Source organism: Gorilla gorilla, chromosome 1 (assembly GCF_029281585.2).
Source record: "Gorilla gorilla gorilla isolate KB3781 chromosome 1, NHGRI_mGorGor1-v2.1_pri, whole genome shotgun sequence".
In the NCBI taxonomy this organism is placed as follows: domain Eukaryota; kingdom Metazoa; phylum Chordata; class Mammalia; order Primates; family Hominidae; genus Gorilla; species Gorilla gorilla.
In genome coordinates, this window is record NC_073224.2 from 153,850,245 (window position 1) to 153,871,161 (window position 20,917).

Below are 20,917 nucleotides of genomic sequence, written 5' to 3' on the forward strand. Positions count from 1 at the left end.
CACATTTCCTTATTCTCCTTTGAGTAAGATTTTAAGAATGAGAAGAAATAAGCATCTATGTGATTTGTCATGGTTTCAGTAAATTCCCTTAAATTTTAACACAGCTAAGAAAAAACATTTTAAGTACCTTATTAATAGATGTAAATTGTCTATTTTTTATGCCCAAGTTTTAGGTGTAATCTAATGAATAAATGATTCTATCTCCACAAAAATTAATTATGTAAGTCTGAGTTTTCTGAGGATTTGACAGATGTAGATACCTTTTCTTACCTGGTATGTGTATTTTCGTTATTACTTTGTCTGTGTTGGTGGGATGGCTGCCAGTGAGATGTTGGCATAGCTACAACACTTCTCTACAATGACTTGCACCATGCATAATGTGTAACTAATTCTTAACATGCACATCTTTCTCAGGTTCATGATCCCTAGGTGTGAAAACCACGTGTGTAAAAATCTGTGTAGAATACTCATCCCAAAGAATTTCCCGTAGAAATTAATCTGAAATGTGTTTATTGTTAACAGAAGCAGTTCATTGTAGCTGCAGTAACTTCAAGTCCTTTCTTCACAAACACTTGTATGGGCACTTAGCCAAAACTTCTATACATAGCTTAGAGCTTCATTTCTCATTTTATAAATAAATTAGCATTTATCTCTTTATACAGAATAGATGTGCTATTTAAAGTAAGAATACTTCTAAGAAATGATTGCCACCTTTAACATACCCAGTGTGACAGTGGTATTTAAGCACAGGTGTTCCAGAGCCAGCATCTTAGAGTTAAGCCCAGTTTCCACCATTTATTAGCTAACTGACCTTGAGCAAGTTTCTTAAATACTCTCTGAGCCTCATTTTTAACAATGCTAAAGTGAAGAAAATAGTAATACTTACTACACAAGGCTGTCGTGTGGATAAAATAACACATGTAAAGTGCTTAGCACAGTGCCTGTTACATAAGGATACAATAACTTTGATTAGAAGAAGGGGAATACTCCAGATCCTTTTCTTTTCCCATATCCTCATAATATTGAAAAAATAAAATAAAATGGTTTATTTTAAAGAGTTTCCTTTAGTTCCTTAATTCAGTGAACTGGAGCTAGGAAGCTGTATTTGAGTCTTGATTCTGATATTGACTATTTAGCTGAGACTATAAAAAAAATACAAAATGAATATTGGGCAATTATCTAGTTAATTTAGTCAGTTTGAGTAAATTGGCAAGAAAAAGAAAAGTATGTTGAAGTCTATAATCATTCTCATTTGCAAATTTGGTGATTTTATTTTAAACAGTCATATTTGTTCTTTCCTACAAACTGGAAAGAATATAGCTTTGGGATGTAACTGATCAAGACATATGAAAATTTAAAACAGTGAGAATTCATTAAATTTAAGCGCTATGTTATATTAATTTAGTTATTTAATAGTTAAGAGTTAACTCTGTAACTTGTTAGACTTTATAAAGTGATATATTACTCCTTTTTATCTAAAAATTGGTAACTTTAAGTATTTTAAACTACCAATTACTAAGAAATGTAAAAATCTGCCCATTTTGAGGTAGTAAACATAATAATAAAATTCTTCTTCCAATTTGTGATAGAATATCGCTGAATATTGACACATATAATGGTTCTTTGTTTCTCTGTACTTGTAAAATGAGTTATAACCATTGGATCTCCCATATCTATTTCTTTAAGCATATACTATATTCCCCCCACAGAGTCAATTGATATAGTCACTGAGTTTAGAGTCAAAGACTTGGTTATGAGTCATAGTTTTATCCTCTACTAAGACTTAATTTCACCTTTCTCCCTCACTCTTTCTCCATCCCTCTTTCTCGATCTACTTCTTCTCTCTCCTCCCTCTCCCTCCCCCTTTCTCCTTCTCCCTCATCTTTCTTTTATTCTAACTTGTGATAACAATATCAGTGCTGCTTACTCTACAAGTTTCAAATGAAAGGCAAGTAAGTTTGGGCTGTCTGTGTCTATATAGTATGTCAGCTTTGTAAGCTTAGAAGACTGATTTTATTAGCATACTAAGAGAGGATCTATTTCTCATCAGTGTTTAATGAAACAACAACAAACAAAAATTGCGCTGATGAGTTAAAGGGGAGGTAACCACTTGAACTGAGCCTTGCAGGATGAGTAAAGATTGGCATGAAGGGATATACTTAGCAGGGCTCTGACGGGATGAGATTTTAAAAAAAAGCAGATAAGCTTTGTTATGGCAAGAAATTCAAGGAAGAGTAAATACAGAGAGTGGAGAATGCTGTGAAGTGAGCAGATATATCAGTGAAGAGAAAAATAAGTAAGGGGTATGTCTTAATCTGTTTTCATGCTGCTGATAAAGACATACTCAAGACTGGGCAATTTACAAAAGAAAGAGGTTTAATGGACTTACAGTTCCATATAGCTAGGGAGGCCTCACAATCATGGTGGAAGGCCAGGAGGAGCAAGTCACATCTTACCTCGATGGCAGCAGGCAAAGAGAGAGCCTGTGCAGGGAAACTCCCCCTTAAAAAGCCATCAGATCTAGTGAAACCCATTCACTATTGCGAGAAAAACATGGGAAAGACCTGGTTCAATCACCTCCCACCAGGTCCCTCCCACAACATGTGGGAGTTCAAGATGAGATTTGGGTGAGGACACAGCCAAACCATATCAGGGTAGTATAAAGTTAGAGAGCTGTCCCAAAGACCACCCTTACTTGTGACACTAGCTTCAAGTTAAGGGGTCCCCAAGACTACTCTCAGCCTCAGTAATACTTTAGAAGGACTCACAGAACTTACCAAAATTCGTTATACTCAGAGAGTTCACTGAAGTGTTATATTCACAGTTAAGAATACAGATTAAAATCAATACAAGGATACAGATTAAAATCAATATATTCACAGTTAAGGATACAGATTAAAATCAATACACGGGTTTAAAGCATCCCAAGAAAGAACAGTAAGTACAAATGCCATAAGTTTAAAATTAGTTGGGTGGGTTTAAGAATGAAGGAAAATACTAGTTTGGCTGGAGCAAAATTAGGTAAGATAAAATGATAGGAGATGTGATCAGAGAGATAAGAAGAGAATAAATGGCATAGGTGTCTTATACCATGGAAAGCCATTGGAGGATTTTGGTCAGAAGACTGGCATAATCTACTTTATACTATAAAAAGATTGTTCTGCCTGCTTGTGTGGTTGTGAGACTCTTCACTGAGAGAAGCACTCAAGTAAGAAAAATGAGGTTTGGGGAAAATACATTGAAGTGGAAATGCTTTTGAAACATCTCATTTCTATTGGATAAATTCAATAGACAATTGGATATGCAAGCCCAGAAGAGAGGTTTGTGAGTCAGCATATGTGGTTGTTGCAGCCATGGTTTGGATGAAGTCATTAGGCCTGGTATTTATAGAAAAAAGAACAAGTCATTGTCTTGGTGACACCACCATTTATTTTACACTTCAGAAGCAAATAAAGGAAGGAGATACAGTCAGTTCTGCTGTTAGTTAACACATACCTTTCCTAAATTTCAGCATGTTAAGAAGTTGGCCTTAGATGACCTGCATGCAAATTCTGCCTCTGCACTCCCTAGTTGGGTAGGCTTGGGCAAATACTTTAACTTTTCTATGACTTACTTTTCCTAACTCTCACATGTAGATAACACCAGTGCCTACTTCATACAGTTGTTATGCAAATTATGTGACTTAAAATATTAAAGTTCTTAGAATAGTGCTTGGTACATGGAAATTTAATACATGCTGCTATAATTCTTATTTTTTTAAAAATGTAAAGCACCTAATATAGTGCTGGGTTGATCATTAATATTCTTTAAATGGTAACTGATTTTCCAAGTGACATGAACTGGATTGATTTTTTATATAGGGCCACTCACAAAACAAGCAATTTACTTCCGGCAACTTAGTTATTTCTTGTAAACATTGGTACGAAATATCTAAATTCAACCCCTAATTGTAATTTGGTAATATCCAAGTCCAGGTATAAATTACATGTTAAAGAGTCTGACCTCTGAGTGAAAGCCTTTCTTCTTCTTCTCTTGCCCACCCCCATTTTTTTTTTGTCTCCAGTTCTCCTCAGCTCCAGTCATATGTGCCTTCTACCCTTAAGTGTTCTTTAATCTCTCTTCTCTTAAGATCTTGCTCAAACACATTTGCTAAGTGTATTCATACTCAGGTATGAAAGCTTAAAATTAGGATGACAATTTGATGATTTCACTTCAGGTACCAATTTTGGTGGCTATCTAGAGAGTATTCCCCACTGAGATTTCTGTGGGGTAAAAGTAATACTGCCATGATTAATTAGTGAGATTTGCCAAGGGATATGTGGAGTGGTGTGGGGAATATCATGGCTGAGAGGTCGTGTGGTGGAGCAGTCAGAGACCTTAAAGCCATATTGATTGGGCCCAAATGCAGCTCAACCATTTATCAGCTGTGTGACCTTTACCAAGTTATTTAATCTCTCTGTGCTTCAGAGATTTTTCACTTGTGAAATGGGTGTAGACTTTAAGTATAAAGTTGAAACCAAGAGATATTATCTTCCCATTTTTGGCCTTGGATATCATACAATAGAAAAAAATGAATGAAATAATAAACTTAAAAATCACTTTCAGCAAAACTAGGGGACTAATATAATCTGCAAATCCCCAAAATGTGCTCAGAAAAGCAGATGCCATATGGAATAAGGTCAATAGTGAGACTTCAGAAAGCACCAGCAAAACCAGACTTCCTGAAGGTGAGAAACACACCCCAAAATACACATTTAGCCCTTGTACACAAGTGCTACAGGGTCTGGGGAAGGCAGAAGCTGCCAAGGGGAAAGTATAATAAATAAGCACAGATAATAGCTAAAATGGATTAGTGGGGACAGATCTCAGAAAATGCAAAAATCTACTCACTGAGATGAAGGATTCATTCTGAAGCATATACCAATGTGAGTGGATATGGAGGAAAGAGAATGAAGGTTTGTATATAGAGCCGGCTGCAGAAGTCCTCCTGGACTAGATTTGGTTTAGAGAAGAAGTTGGGGCTAGAAGCCATTTAGAATGAAACTGGTAGTACTGGAGCAGAGCCTTTGGGTTTTGAGACTTGGAAATCACAGCCCATCCTCTTCTTCTGCCAGCATCTTTCTATAAGTTGCTAGGCAAGGAATTAATGAGCAAAAGGAGTTGGCACAGCACAAGTAGAAATATACAATAAGGAAAAGCAGCAAAAATGAGAATGTACACACTAAAAAATGTTGCTGTTAAACTGACAAATATTCTGACCAAATATGTCCCCCTTATCACCTATACAAAGAAAGATACTAAGGCAGAAATGAAAGAACTCAGGGAAAAGTAAAAGAAGGCAATATATTAAAAGGATATGAATTGTGAGCTTGTAGAAGTCAGTAAAGAACTCATAGAAAAATTACCTCATAAATCAAGATGAAATGGGAAGGAGCACAAAGGGAAGTTATACTTTGTAGGAAACAGTAAAGAGAAATAAGAAAATCAAACAAACAAAAATGAATTTAAAGAACATAATAAAAAGGATTATAGAGAAATGATATATGAGACATATAGAGGACAACAATGATTCAATATACTCATAATATGAATTTTTAAAGAAGAAAATCATAAACTAATGAGCAAAATAACCAGCTAACATCATAATGACAGGATCAAATTCATACATAACAATATTAATCTTAAGTGTAAATGGGCTAAATGCTCCAATTAAAAGACACAGACTGGCAAATTGGATAAAGAGTCAAGACACATCAGTGTGCTGTATTCAGGAAACCCATCTCACGTGCAGAGACACACATAGGCTTAAAATAAATGGATAGAGGAAGATCTACCAAGCAAATGGAAAACAAAAAAAGGCAGAGGTTGCAATCCTAGCCTCTGATAAAACAGACTTTAAACCAACAAGGATCAAAAGAGACAAAGAAGGCCATTACGTAATGGTAAAGGGATCAATTCAACAAGGAGAGCTAACTATCCTAAATATACATGCACCCAATGCAGGAGCACCCAGATTCATAAAGCAAGTCCTTAGAGACCTACAAAGAGACTTAGACTCCCACACAATAATAATGGGAGACTTTAACACCCCAGTGTCAGCATTAGACAGACCCACGAGACAGAAAGTTAACAAGGATATCCAGGAATTGAACTCAGCTCTGCACCAAGCGGACCTAATAGACATCTACAGAACTCTCCACCCCAAATCAACAAAATATGCATTCTTCTCAGCACCACATCGCACTTATTCCAAAATTGACCACATAGTTAGAAGTAGAGCACTCCTCAGAAAATGTAAAAGAACAGAAATTATAACAAATTGTCTCTCATGCCACAGTGCAGTCAAACTAGAACTCAGGATTAAGAAACTCACTGAAAACCGCACGACTACATGGAAACTGAACAACCTGCTCCTGAATGACTACTGGGTACATAACGAAATGAAGGCAGAAGTAAAGATGTTCTTTGAAACCAACGAGAACAAAGACACAACATACCAGAATCTCTGGGACACATTCAAAGCAGTGTGTAGAGGGAAATTTATAGCACTAAATGCCCACAAGAGAAAGCAGGAAAGATCTAAAATTGACACCCTAACATCACAATTAAAAGAACTAGAGAAGCAAGAGCAAACACATTCAAAAGCTAGCAGAAAGCAAGAAATAACTAAGATCAGAGCAGAACTGAAGGAAATGGAGACACAAAAAACCCTTCAAAAAATCAATGAATCCAGGAGCTGGTTTTTTGAAAAGATCAACAAAATTGATAAACCGCTAGCAATACTAATAAAGAAGAAAAGAGAGAAGAATCAAATAGATGCAATAAAAAATGATAAAGGTGTTATCACCACCGATCCCACAGAAATACAAACTACCATCAGAGAATACTATAAACACCTCTACCCATATAAACTAGAAAATCTAGAAGAAATGGATAAATTCCTCAAAATATACACCCTCCCAAGACTAAACCAGGAAGGAGTTGAATCTCTGAATAGACCAATAACAGGCTCTGAAATTGAGGCAATAATTAATAGCTTAGCAACCAAAAAAGAGTCCAGGACCAGATGGATTCACAGCCGAATTCTACCAGAGGTACAAGGAGGAGCTGGTACCATTCCTTCTGAAACTATTCCAATCAATAGAAAAAGAGGGAATCCTCCGTAACTCATTTGATGAGGCCAGCATCATCCTGATACCAAAGCCTGGCAGAGACACAACAAAAAAAGAATTTTAGACCAATATCCCTGATGAACATCGATGCAAACATCCTCAATAAAATACTGACAAAACGAATCCAGCAGCACATCAAAAAGCTTATCCACCATGATCAAGTGGGCCTCATCCCTGGGATGCAAGGCTGGTTCAACATACACAAATCAATAAACGTAATCCAGCATATAAACAGAGCCAATGACGAAAACCACATGATTATCTCAACAGATGCAGAAAAGGCCTTTGCCAAAATTCAACAGCGCTTCATGCTAAAAACTCTCAATAAATTAGGTATTGATGGGACGTTTCTCAAAATAATAAGTGCTATCTATGACAAACCCACAGCCAATATCTACTGAATGGGAAAAACTGGAAGCATTCCCTTTGAAAACTGGCACAAGACAGGGATGCCCTCTCTCACCACTCCTACTCAACATAGTGTTGGAAGTTCTGGCCAGGGCAATCATGCAGGAGAAGGAAATAAAGGGTATTCAATTAGGAAAAGAGGAAGTCAAATTGTCCCTGTTTGCAGATGACATGATTGTATATCTAGAAAACCCCATCGTCTCAGCCCCAAATCTCCTTAAGCTGATGAGCAACTTCAGCAAAGTCTCAGGATACAAAATCAATGTGCAAAAATCACAAGCATTCTTATACACCAATAACAGACAAACAGAGAGCCAAATCATGAGTGAACTCCCATTCACAATTGCTTCAAAGAGAATAAAATACCTAGGAATCCAGCTTGCAAGGGATGTGAAGGACCTCTTCAAGGAGAACTACAAACTGAAATAAGAGGATACAAACAAATGGAAGAACATTCCATGCTCATAGGTAGGAAGAATCAATACCGTGAAAAAGGGCCATACTGCCCAAGGTAATTTACAGATTCAATGCCATCCCCATCAAGATACCAATGACTTTCTTCACAGAATTGGAAAAAACTACTTTAAAGTTCATATGGAACCAAAAAAGAGCCCACATTGCCAAGTCCATCCTAAGCCAAAAGAACAAAGCTGGAGGCATCACACTACCTGACTTCAAACTATACCACAAAGCTACAGCAACCAAAACAGCATGGTACTGGTACCAAAACAGCATGGTACTGGTACCAAAACAGAGATATAGACCAATGGAACTGAACAGAGCCCTCAGACATAATGCCACATATCTACAACTGTCTGATCTTTAACAAATCTGACAAAAACAAGAAATGGGGAAAGGATTCCCTATTTAACAAATGGTGCTGGGAAAACTGGCTAGCCACATGTAGAAAGCTGAAACTGGATCCCTTCCTTACACCTTATACAAAAATTAATTCAAGATGGATTAAAGACTTACATGTTAGACCTAAAACCATAAAAACCCTAGAAGAAAACCTAGGCAATACCATTCAGGACATAGGCATGGGCAAGGACTTCATGTCTAAAACACCAAAAGCAATGGCAACAAAAGACAAAATTGACAAATGGGATCTAACTAAACTAAAGAGCTTCTGCACAGCAAAAGAAACTACTATCACAATGAACAGCAACCTACAGAATGGGAGAAAATTTTTGCAATCTACTCATCTGACAAAGGGCTAATATCCAGAATCTACAATGAACTCAATCAAATTTACAAGAAAAAAACAAACAACCCCATCAAAAAGTGGGCAAAGGATATGAACAGACACTTCTCCAAAGAAGACATTTATGCAGCCAACAGACACATGAAAAAATGCTCACCATCACTGGCCATCAGAGAAATGCAAATCAAAACCACAATGAGATACCATCTCACACCAGTTAGAATGGTGATCATTAAAAAGTCAGGAAACAACAAGTGCTGGAGAGGAGGATGTAGAGAAATAGGAACACTTTTACACTGTTGGTGGGACTACAAAATAGTTCAACAATTGTGGAAATCAGTGTGATGATTCCTCAGGGATCTAGAACTAGAAATGCCATTTGATCCAGCCATCCCATTACTGGGTATATACCCAAAGGATTATAAATCATGCTGCTATAAAGACACATGCACACATATGTTTATTGCAGCACTATTCACAATAGCAAAGACTTGGAACCAACCCAAATGTTCAACAATGATAGACTGGATTAAGAAAATGTGGCACACATACACCATGGAATACTATGCAGCCATAAAAAATGATGAGTTCATGTCCTTTGTAGGGACATGGATGAAGCTGGAAATCATCATTCTCAGCAAACTATCGCAAGGACAGAAAACAAAACACTGCATGTTCTCACTCATAAGTGGGAATTGAACAATGAGAACACATGAACACAGGAAGGGGAACATCACACACTGGGGCCTTTGTGGGGTGGGGGAAGTGGGGAGGGATAGCATTAGGAGATATACCTAATGTTAATGACAAGTTAATGGGTGCAGCACACCAACATGGCACATGTGTACATATGTAACAAACCTGCACATTGTGCACATGTACCCTAAAACTTAAGTATATATAAAAAAAAGAAAACCAAAACTATGAAATAGAACCAATATGCAAGGATACAATTCATTAAAAGTTTGCTGAAGTAAATAAAAAAAAATTTGAACCTGTGCAATGAATGATCATACTATGCATCTGGAAACATTTATCAAGAATGGTCAATATGGTGCCATATTCTTATAAAATTCCTGCATTTCAAAGATAAAGAACAACTCTTGAAGAATGTTGATAACTACGGAGCCACTTGTAAGGAGAAAAATATTTAGCTGACTTCAGATTTAGAAAGACTACCTGAGAACCATGGAACAGCAGCTGCAAGATATTCAAGGAAATAAAGTATCATGAAAGAATTTTATATCCCATGAATTTTAAGGTACAAGGCTACAAAAAATCAATTCTGAAAAGTCCAACACTCAGGAAATGTTGTTCCCATAAACCCTTCTTGAGGAAACTAATAGAGGATAAACTTCAGCCAAAGAGATGTGATCGGGGAAGCTACTACAAAAGTCTGGCTCTATTTGTCAAAAGAAAATGTGGGGAAAAGAAAAATATAAATGCCATACAAACTAACAATGTAGGAATGGTACAGTTACAGAAAAATAGTAGGAGAAGAGAGGAAGAATAGGAAGAGTAGATTAACTTTGCTGATTGCCTTATCTGAAGAAGCTGGGAATTAAATATTTTACAGTTGGTAAATTAGATGAAAGAAATATAAGGACATTTAAGAATGAAAAGATAAACACTATGAAAGATACTCCTATTGACTAATATTAGAAGGTATGGGAAAGGGTTAAAGGGAGGAAAATAAAACATTGTTTAAAGGAAAGAATTAATAGATATGTGTAATGAAAGGACTAGGGGCATTATATACATTTAAAATTTTAAAGGAAACCCTTAGAATAAAAATACAAACCCTTCTAAATCTCAAAAGGCATACACAAAGCAAAGCAAAGGAAACAAACTACATAGTGAAAGACTTCAAAAAATTAAAGTGGTAAAACATAAAATAATGCGACAGATTAAACAAACCATAATATTAGCAAATGTAGATAGATTTAGTTTATACATTCAAAGAAAAAATTCAGACTGGATCAAAAAACAAATACAATCCCTTTGTCTTTACCTAAAACATAGTGTTTCAAAGTGGATGAAAACAAAAACAAAGGCAAAGGTATATCAGACAAATGTAAGCAAAAAGAAAGTCAGATGAGGGAAGCTTAGTCTTACTACCAGTTAAGGTAATGCCAAAAATATAATACCCAATAAACTAGACATAGAAGGTCTTTTTGTAATTCTGAAAGGTGCAGTACTCAATAAATATGTGAACTGTATGATTATCTATGCATAAAAACCATGACATCAATATTCATAAAGCAAAGACCACAAGAGAGAAAAGGCCAAATAGACACACTACTGGTAAGAGACTTTCTCTCTCAGTTGATGGCAGATTAATTGTACAAAAATAAACAAGAATATAGAGGATATAAATAACATAAACAATGAGGTACAACTAACTGGTATGTATTAAATTTTGTACCTTCAAACACCTTTCCAAGTGCTTATGAAATGTTATTGAAAATTGACCACTTATGAGGCTAATTGAGTTTTGAAAAAGAAAGTGCTGATTAGACACCATTCTCTGATCATAATACTATTAAGTTAGATTTTAATAACAAAATCAGAAAACAAAAAGACCTTCCTAACTGAAAATTTAAAACTTTTTTCTTAAACCATTTGGATCAAAGAGAAAATACAAATAAAAATACTTTCCAGAAAACAACAAAAATGAAAATGCTACATATCAAAATCTATGGGATGCAGCTAAAGCAGCACTCAGGAAAATGTATAGCGTAAATGCCTTCATTATCAAGGAAGAAAAGAAAAATAAAGGACTAATTATTCATCCTCAGAAATTAGCCAAAGAGTAAAACAAAATAAAATGGGAAGAGATAATTAATAAAGATAAATGCTAAAATTAATGATATAGAAAATGAACAAAAATAGTAGATAACTAAATCTGAAGGCTGTATACATTTGAAATGACCAATAATGACAGACTTAAGAATAAATAGAGCAAAATAACCAAAATTAGAAAAATGAGACAGAGGGCCACAGACATAGGAAAACAAAAATAATTGTAAGAGATTATTATGTGAAGATTTCTGGGTAATACATATAAAAGCCTAGAGGAAATTTATTATTTCATAGAAAAATATAAATTTCTAAAATTGTCTCAAGATGCAGTGGAAAATTAGAATGAATCAATTAACATAGAAGAGATTAGGAAAATGAATGAAGCACTATCAATGAAAGAGCCAACATGATCAATTTGGTTTATAGGTGAGTTTTTGTAACTTTTTGGGAAAAAATGTAATTTCAAAGGTTACTGAAATTGTTTTAGGCTATAGAAAATAATGAAATTTCAATTTTATTGTCTGATAAAGATGGGACAATAAGAGAAAAACACTGACCAGTCAACTCATACATATTGATGTAGTGATTCTACATAAAATTATTAGTCAATAATCCAGTGAGATACCAAAAGAATAACGTAAAACTAATAAGATTTTATTTTAGGGATGCAATCATGGTTCAATAATAGGAAATTTATTCAGTAATAAGTGTTCAAACACATTTGATTTTTAAAAAACAGCTATTTGTCATAAAAGCTCCACTAAAAATAGAATTGGAGGAAGCATATTAATATACATATAAAGAAACATTGAAAACACACATATGCTTTTTAAAGTTTTCAAATAATACTCCTCCCAATGATATTTCTGTATAATAGGGTCAGAAATTCAAAGCACTAGATGGCAGGGGTTCTTAATAAATGCAAGGGGAGATGTTCTTGGGGCAGCGTGCAGCCCTTAATATACCACATGTATGATTATTTTTTACATATGTAGCTTATTTGGTATCTCAGAATTATAGCTTTCAGATACTTTATGATCATATATACTTTAAATTTAAGCATTGTGATTTCCACAGAAGCAGTGTTCCTTCCATAGTTTACTTCTCAGATTGAGCTAGGCATACCTTTAGAGTTAGGTAAACCTGGGTGAGGATATCCAATGTCACAGGCTAACATAGCTAGTTTCGGCAGTGTAAATTTTCACTGAAGATTGGGGATGAGTACAATTAGCTGATTTAGCTCATAAGTAATTTATATTGTGTATTGAAACAACCAGCCATATTATGGATTAAAGTTTAAATTTTGCGTGAATTGTGATGATAAAACATAAGAAGTCAAAGGTATTTTTTTGTTGATTATGTGGGGCCTCTTTGAAATATGTCCCTAAATTCCTGGAGGTGCATATAATTCTACACTGGTGTTAGGAATATTTTGGTGGAAAAGTTTGTCATACAATATCATAGATACAAATATTGCTATCCTTTAAAAATGTCATGAAATTACAACTATTTTATTGATAAAATGATGGTTGTTCTAACCTTAAAATAAAACACTTGAGTGTTTTGTGAAGATCTCTGTTAAAAAACATTTTAATTGCATTGCTAGATTACACAGGAATGGCATTCAGTAATTATTTCATTGTTGTACACAGTTGTGAGACTTGGGAAATGAGATTCTCTCGTATCTTTTGCTATTTGTAATAAGCATGCGTTATCAAATATCTACTAATTTCCTACAAAAGGAAAAAGTAAGGTGATGCCAAACGTTCCTGGCTAATCTTCAAAGACTTTTATTTTTTTCACTTATCACAATTCTGTAACATTTCTGGTTGGAGATGATTATATTTATACAAAGATACAGATGGGAAATTTATAACCCAAAGAATAATAAAGATCATGCAGCTGACTATGCTGTTCTGTATTTTAAAGACAGAATTTGTCATTCTTTTTAAGTGATATTTAAATTTATATGACTCCGGAGGTGAATATGAGACCTGGTCAGATTGCTGCGGGGCAAATTCATTCATTCTGAAATTATAGAGCTATTTGCAAGGAAGGTGCTGAAGAGATCCAATAATGAATCAGACAGATCCAGTTTTCCAGAAGCTTTTAATTGGGTAAAGGAAACAAACAATATACTATTGGTAATATTACGATGAATAATAAATCAGAGAAATCCACAATTATATCAAATCCATATTATATAAAATGCGTATTACATAATAGATATTGAAAGAGTCTAAAAGTTGGATAAAAGTTACTCTGGAGGACTGGAAAAGTGGAAGAAAGAGAAGCTTGGAAGGGACAGAAAAACCAGAGTGATCACCAATAAAATGAATTTAAATTCTTTTGTCCAGGAATTATCAAAGGACTTTGGTAACCAGAATACTTTAAGCGTAGCACACACTTAAGGTAGTAGGCATTGAGAAAGCTTCCATGCAACTTGTAAATTCCCAGAAGGTTAGAAGGAAAAACAGCCTGAAAAATTATACTTTAAGGGATCGTGTGAACCTAATTTATAAAATGTTTTCCAAATCACAATTATCTTTGGAAGTATGACTCCACTTTCACTTTAACACAGATTTCATTAAATTTTAAGTTCTAAATCAAAGAAACAAATGGGATCTGGGAATCTTTGAACATGTATATTCATTGAAGTGACAAATAAGAATCAGTAAAATGGAAAACAAGAGAGATAAACTAATTAAATTTTGGAGATCAGGCATGGTGGTTCACACCTGTAATCCCAGTGCTGTGGGAGGATTGCTTTTGCCTAGGAGTTCAAGACTATCCTGGGCAATAGAGCAAGACTCTGTCTCTATGAAAAATACAAAAATTAGCCAGGTATGATGGCATGCCGTTGTAGTGCTGGCTACTTGGGAGGCTGAGGTGGGAGGATCCTTTGAGCCCCGGATATCAAGGCTGCAGTGAGCTATAATCATGCTGCTGCACTCCAGCCTGGGTAACAGATGGAAACCCTGTCTCTAAAATAATAAATAAACTAATAATAAATAAGTTTTGGGTTTAGAGATTGGTGTGTGTGTAGGGGGAGGGGCATGTACTTTATTCAAATTATTGAGTATAATGTCTTACTCTCCCCCTCCCTATTTCTTATTACCCATAATTAGTTATTGATAGAACATGCTTATTTTAGAAATTACTGTTGCTACAAGTAAGATTTTTATCATATTCAAACATTTATATGAACACATGAATCCATAAAATTAAGATTCTTTCTCTCTCTCTTTTTTAAATTTCCAGGCATAGATATTCTTCATCAACTAGGCCTTGGAGGCAAAGACGTAAGACACTCATCATCAGCGACTGCTGTACCATCAGCATCTACACCGTTACCTCAGGGGGTCCATTTAACAGAATCAGGAGTCATTTTTAAAAATGATGCTTATATTGAGACACCTTTCGTGAACATTTTACCAGTCAACTTAGGGCAGCCGTTTACAATATTAACTGGGTTACAGTCACATCGGGTGAACAATGCATTTCTCTTCAGCATTAGAAATAAAAATAGACTGCAATTAGGAGTACAATTACTACCTAAAAAATTAGTAGTACACATTAGAGGAAAGCAGCCTGCAGTTTTCAACTACAGTGTTCATGATGAGCAATGGCACTCATTTGCCATTACTATTAGAAACCAAAGTGTCTCAATGTTTGTTGAGTGTGGAAAGAAATATTTTAGCACAGAGACTATTCCAGAAGTTCAGACCTTTGATTCTAATAGTGTGTTTACTTTGGGAAGTATGAATAATAATTCTGTCCATTTTGAAGGAATAGTATGTCAGTTAGATATTATTCCTTCTGCAGAAGCATCTGCAGACTACTGCAGATATGTGAAACAGCAGTGTCGCCAAGCAGACAAATACCAACCTGAAACAAGCCTTCCTTGTACAACTCTCATACCAACTAAGATACCGGAACACTCTGCCCCGCCCAAACGATTTGCTGAAAAAGTACTGTCAGAGGATACATTTACTGAAGGCAAAAGCATTCCAAATATCATAAAAAATGATTCTGAAACCTTGTATAAAAGACAAGAACACCAGATATCAAGATCTCAGTTATCTTCTCTTCAGTCGGGAAATGTCTCTGCTGTGGATCTCACAAACCATGGGATTCAGGCCAAAGAAATGATCACTGAGGAAGATACTCAGACAAATTTCAGCCTGTCAGTGATCCCTCATCGCATCAGTGAGGCAAGAATGAATACCAAAGAGAAATTTAGTTCTCTCCTAAACATGTCTGACAATATCACACAACATGATGATAGAGTAACTGGTCTGTCACTGTTTAAGAAGATGCCATCTATTCTTCCACAAATAAAACAAGATACAATTACTAATCTCAAGAAGGCTATCACAGCAAATCTACATACTAACGAACTCATGGAAATGCAACCAATTTTAAACACAAGCTTGCATAGAGTGACAAATGAGCCATCTGTGGATAATCACCTTGATCTAAGGAAAGAAGGTGAATTTTATCCTGATGCTACTTATCCCATCGAAAATAGCTATGAAACTGAGCTTTATGATTATTATTATTATGAGGATCTAAATACAATGCTTGAAATGGAGTATCTGAGAGGGCCAAAAGGAGACACTGGACCTCCCGTAAGTTTTTTTTTTTAATATCTCTTAATATGCTAACTTACATTTTAAACTCTCTTTAAAATACATTTTAAAGAGAGTTCTCTGGACCAAACAATACATAACAGATAAAGTCTGTCATGGAGATGCATTCTGGCACAGTAAGTGAATTTATGGTTGCTGTAACACATCTGCCAGAATGTAACCCTGGCTCAAATATTGTGCTTTTGTTCTTCATCTGGTAGGCTGAAAGGTTACTTAATTCTGGTGAAGTAGTGGGCAAACTATTTGTTTTTCTTGTTCAGTTGAAATTCAATCAGGATTTCAACTGCTAAATATAGATAATATATTTATATTTTGAAAACCATAGGAGAATGCATAGTCATGTTAAGAGAAGTATATAAAAGATATGGTAGATTAAAGAAAAATACATTAAATACATCCATTAAATATTCTTACAGCAAAATAGCATCAAATGGATTAAAATAGAGTGTAAAACTTACTTTAGATAGAGATGATTGTGTAATGAATCATTGACTGTCCTTAGTGATATGGTCTATTTATGTTTATGGGTTAATTAAAGCTCCCCTTGCCTAACACAAAAAGAACCAGTTATCACTCAATTCAATGAGGGGGAAAAAAACAACCAAGGCACTTGTTTAATATCATGTAAACAAAACTGTGAGATAATAAACTGAAGTTTTCAGCCCTGAATTTCTTTTGTTGTATAGGTGGGAATTAGAGATCACCATTTAAAAATTTCTAAAATCATTTCAAAACCACTTAAAGTCATTTAAAATCACAGTGTTGGAAACATTCTTTTTATGCTTCATATTTGTATACTTAAATTTACCTTTATGTCTTTAGAAATTATTTTTTTAAAAATTTCAAGTAGATTAAAATATATCTTAAAGTATTTATTTAATGAAAATAAAATTTGAGTTTTTGGCTTAACTCTAGAAATCATAGAATAGGAGAAGGTGAAGCCAGTCTTTTAGCTTGTGTTTCCTTTGTGGTTATTCCTAGAAGTGATTTGATAGGTATTGAGTCACTCTTGCTAGAGTAAATGTTTAGACGTTTAAAAATAAAATATGAAGACTATACTATTATAGAGAAATAAACTCTTCAACTATGACAATTAATTATCAACATACTGGTCATAAAATTGAATCACTGGACATATAATATTAAGCAAATAGTTATGGAAGCCATTTACTTTCTTCAGAAAAAGTCAGTCTGATCAGATGAGCATTAATCTCTTCTGTAAATTCAAAAATAGTCATTCAGTATTGGCAGGTGTAGCAGTAATATTCAGCAGACATTTACTTAGTCTCTGCTATATGCAAGGCAGGAACACAAAGTATGTATAACCCAGTAATTGCTCAGAAAGAGCTTATATTTCATAATGAAGATAAAGGAAGTACATTTATAACTATCTAATATATCTTGTAGTAAAGTAGGATAAATGCTGCAGAGAGATGCAAAGTAAGTGTATGGGCTAGAGATGTTCAAAGGTTAAAAAAATAGTATTTTTTGATGGAGTCTCTATGAAAGGTCACTTAAACCTGAGCTATTCAGAATAAGATCTTGTGGACAAAGTTAGTTATGACCTAGGCTCTAAGAATGGGTAAGATTTTGATAGGTGAGAGGAGTAGGTGAGTTTTTTTTGTAATAGCATAATAGCTATCATTTATTGAGTTCCTTGAGAAAGATGCTCTACCAGTCTCTTTACATATATTATCTTAAAATAACTTTGTAAAATTAGTAGTGTTATCCTCATTTTTCAGGTGAAGAAACTGAAGCCCATAGAGTTAATTTACTTTCCCACAATGACATTGTTGGTAAATGATAGAGCCAGGATTTGAATCCAGGTTTTCTTCCTCTAAAGCAGACAGATAAAGATCCAAGCTTGATGGTGTCAGGTTGTGGACATTCTTAACTGTCAAATGATCATTCTAACTTTATCTTGTTCTCAAAGGGGAATTTTGTAGGTTTCTAAGCAGAGGTATTAATTGGAAAATCGGTCTGGTAACACTGTCCAGGATATGAAGTTTATGTTACCATCTTGGTGTTAAAGGACTAGAACATTATCTAGGTTGGCAGCAGTGAAAATGCAAAGGAAAAGTAGGATTCAAGAGATTTTGTAGGAAAACTTGGTAGAACTAGGAAATTAATGGGACCTAGGGACCAAGCAAAAAGGAAAAGAATAAAAGATGACTATCAAATTTTAAGCCTGCGGATTGAGAGAATGGTGATATCATTATTAAAAACTGTAATTAAGAGGGAAAGTCAATTTTAGGAGAGAAAAATGAAACATTTAAAGAACTATTGGTAATTAAGCTGTTAGAAGAGTTGAAGAAGCTGAAGTAGAGAAGAGATGTCAAGGCTGGGGATATAGATTTGGGAGTATTTCTATTGACTTTTATAGTTGAAACTATAGAGTTGGATAGATTTTCGAAGAGAGGAATGTGGCATAGGGTCACCAGTCAAATGAGGGGGATGTTTGCTTTTTGGTTATAGAAAGAAAAAGCAGAAATGTGATGAGAGGTCAGAGAGATAGGAGAAAAGAATAGTGATATCAAAATATAAAAGAAGCAATATCAAAAAGCCAAAGAAGAGACTTTTGAGAAGGAATTGATCAGCAGGGCCAAAAGAGACAGAGAAGTCAAAGAGAATGAGAATTGAGGAAAAGCGATAATCTGTTGGATATTTTGATGAAGAAGTCATTGTTGAACTTTGAGAATCCTAACTTCAGCACAGTGTAGAAGACTAAAGGTAGATTTTAGAGAGATAATGAGAGACTGAATGGTGATAAAATAATGAACTTGTAGGAATTGCCTTACTGCTTCTTGAAGTAGATGTGACTCAGAAGCCTGAAGCCAGCCTGGTTTTTCCTACTTTTAAGTAACAATTTTTTCCCGCCTATATACCCATGCAGTTCTTTATCTTTGAAGTTCTTTAAACCTATTAGGTTCTGAATCAGGTTTTTGGGGGGATACTCTTTTGATCAGGAGATTATTTTGATCTGAAGATTATAGAAAGACCTCCCCTTATAATAACCAAATATTGATTGGTTCCATTTTTCTAAATTCTTCAGGCATACAAGTTTGCATATGTTAAATGTCATTTGTGATGATGAATGGTATTTATTATCTTTTCTACAACCACATCATCATGATTGCTCTTTTCCATTTCATTTTGTGTGAACTCATTTATTCTATATATTCCTATCCCTTCATTGATTTTTAAATTATATTTAATCAGTTTTTATTGCTCTGACATGGCTTTCATCAAAGAGTTTCTTTTTTGCTCTTTCATATTTTTTAAATCTTTCACAACCGTTCTTTGAACTTTATTTTTGTACATTAATGTCATCTTGACATTCTTTGAATGTGTAGTGAACTATATAACTGAACTCTTTATCTGTTGTATGGAGTAATTCCTCTTCTGGTAAACAAATTTTTTTCACATTAACAATTATTCTCTTTATTATGTGCTAATAAAAAAGGATACTGTTAGTGAATTAATGCTTAAAAAATTCATGTTTAAACAATGGTACTAAGTAGAATTTTTTTTTTATTATACTTTAAGTTCTAGGGTACATGTGCACAATGTGCAGGTTTGTTACATATGTATACATGTGCCATGTTGGTTTGCTGCAACCATTAACTCGTCATTTACATTAGGTATTTCTCCTAATGCTATCCCTCCCCCTGCCCCTCACCCCATGACAGTCCCCGGTGTGTGATGTTCCCCACCCTGTGTCCAAGTGTTCTCATTCTTCAATCTCCACCTATGAATGAGAAAATGCGATGTTTGGTTTTCTGTCCTTGTGATAGTTTGCTCAGAATGATGGTTCCAGCTTCATCCATGTCCCTACAAAGGACATGAACTCATCCTTTTTTATGGCTGCATACTATTCCATGGTGTGTATGTGCCACATTTTCTTAATCCAGTCTATCATTGCTGGACATTTGGGTTGGTTCCAAGTCTTTGCTATTGTGAATAGTGCCACAATAAACATACGTGTGCATGTGTCTTTATAGCAGCATGATTTATAATCCTTTGGATATATACCCAATTATGGGATGGCTGGGTCAAATGGTATTTCTAGTTCTAGATCCTTGAGGAATCGCCACACTGTCTTCCACAATGGTTGAACTAGTTTACACTCCCATCAACAGTGTAAGAGCATTCCTATTTCTCCACATCCTCTCCAGCACCTGTTATTTCCTGACTTTTTAATGATCACCATTCTAACTGGTGTGAGATGGTATCTCATTGTGGTTTTGATTTGCATTTCTCTGATGACCAGTGATGATGAGCATTTTGTCATGTGTCTGTTGGCTGCATAGATGTCTTCTTTTGAGAAGTGTCTGTTCATATCCTTTGCCCACTTTTTGATGGGGTTGTTTGATTTTTTCTTGTAAATGTGTTTAAGTTATTTGTAGATTCTGGATATTAGCCCTTTGTCAGATGGGTAGATTGCAAAAATTTTCCCCCATTCTGTAGGTTTCCTGTTCACTCTGATGGTAGTTTCTTTTGCTGTGCAGAAGCTCTTGAGTTTAATTAGATCCCATTTGTCAATTTTGGCTTTTGTTGCCATTGCTTTTGTGTTTAAGTCATGAAATCCTTGCCCATGCTTGTGTCCTGAATGGTATTGCCTAAGTTTTCTTCTAGGGTTTTTATGGTTTTAGGTCTAACATTTAAGTCTTTAATCTGTC

At 34.9% G+C, this 20,917-nt stretch overlaps 1 protein-coding gene across 2 annotated transcripts in view; it reads left to right on the forward strand.

Annotated features, from left to right (window-relative positions):
• The window catches only part of COL24A1 (collagen type XXIV alpha 1 chain), a 417,618-nt gene that overhangs the window by 15,932 nt on the left and 380,769 nt on the right, over positions 1-20,917 (forward strand). For both annotated transcript variants that reach the window (XM_063697321.1, XM_019023728.4), the window contains one exon: positions 14,848-16,217. In XM_063697321.1, the coding sequence (XP_063553391.1) occupies positions 14,848-16,217 (1,370 nt within the window). The remainder of the gene's footprint in view (positions 1-14,847; positions 16,218-20,917) is intronic.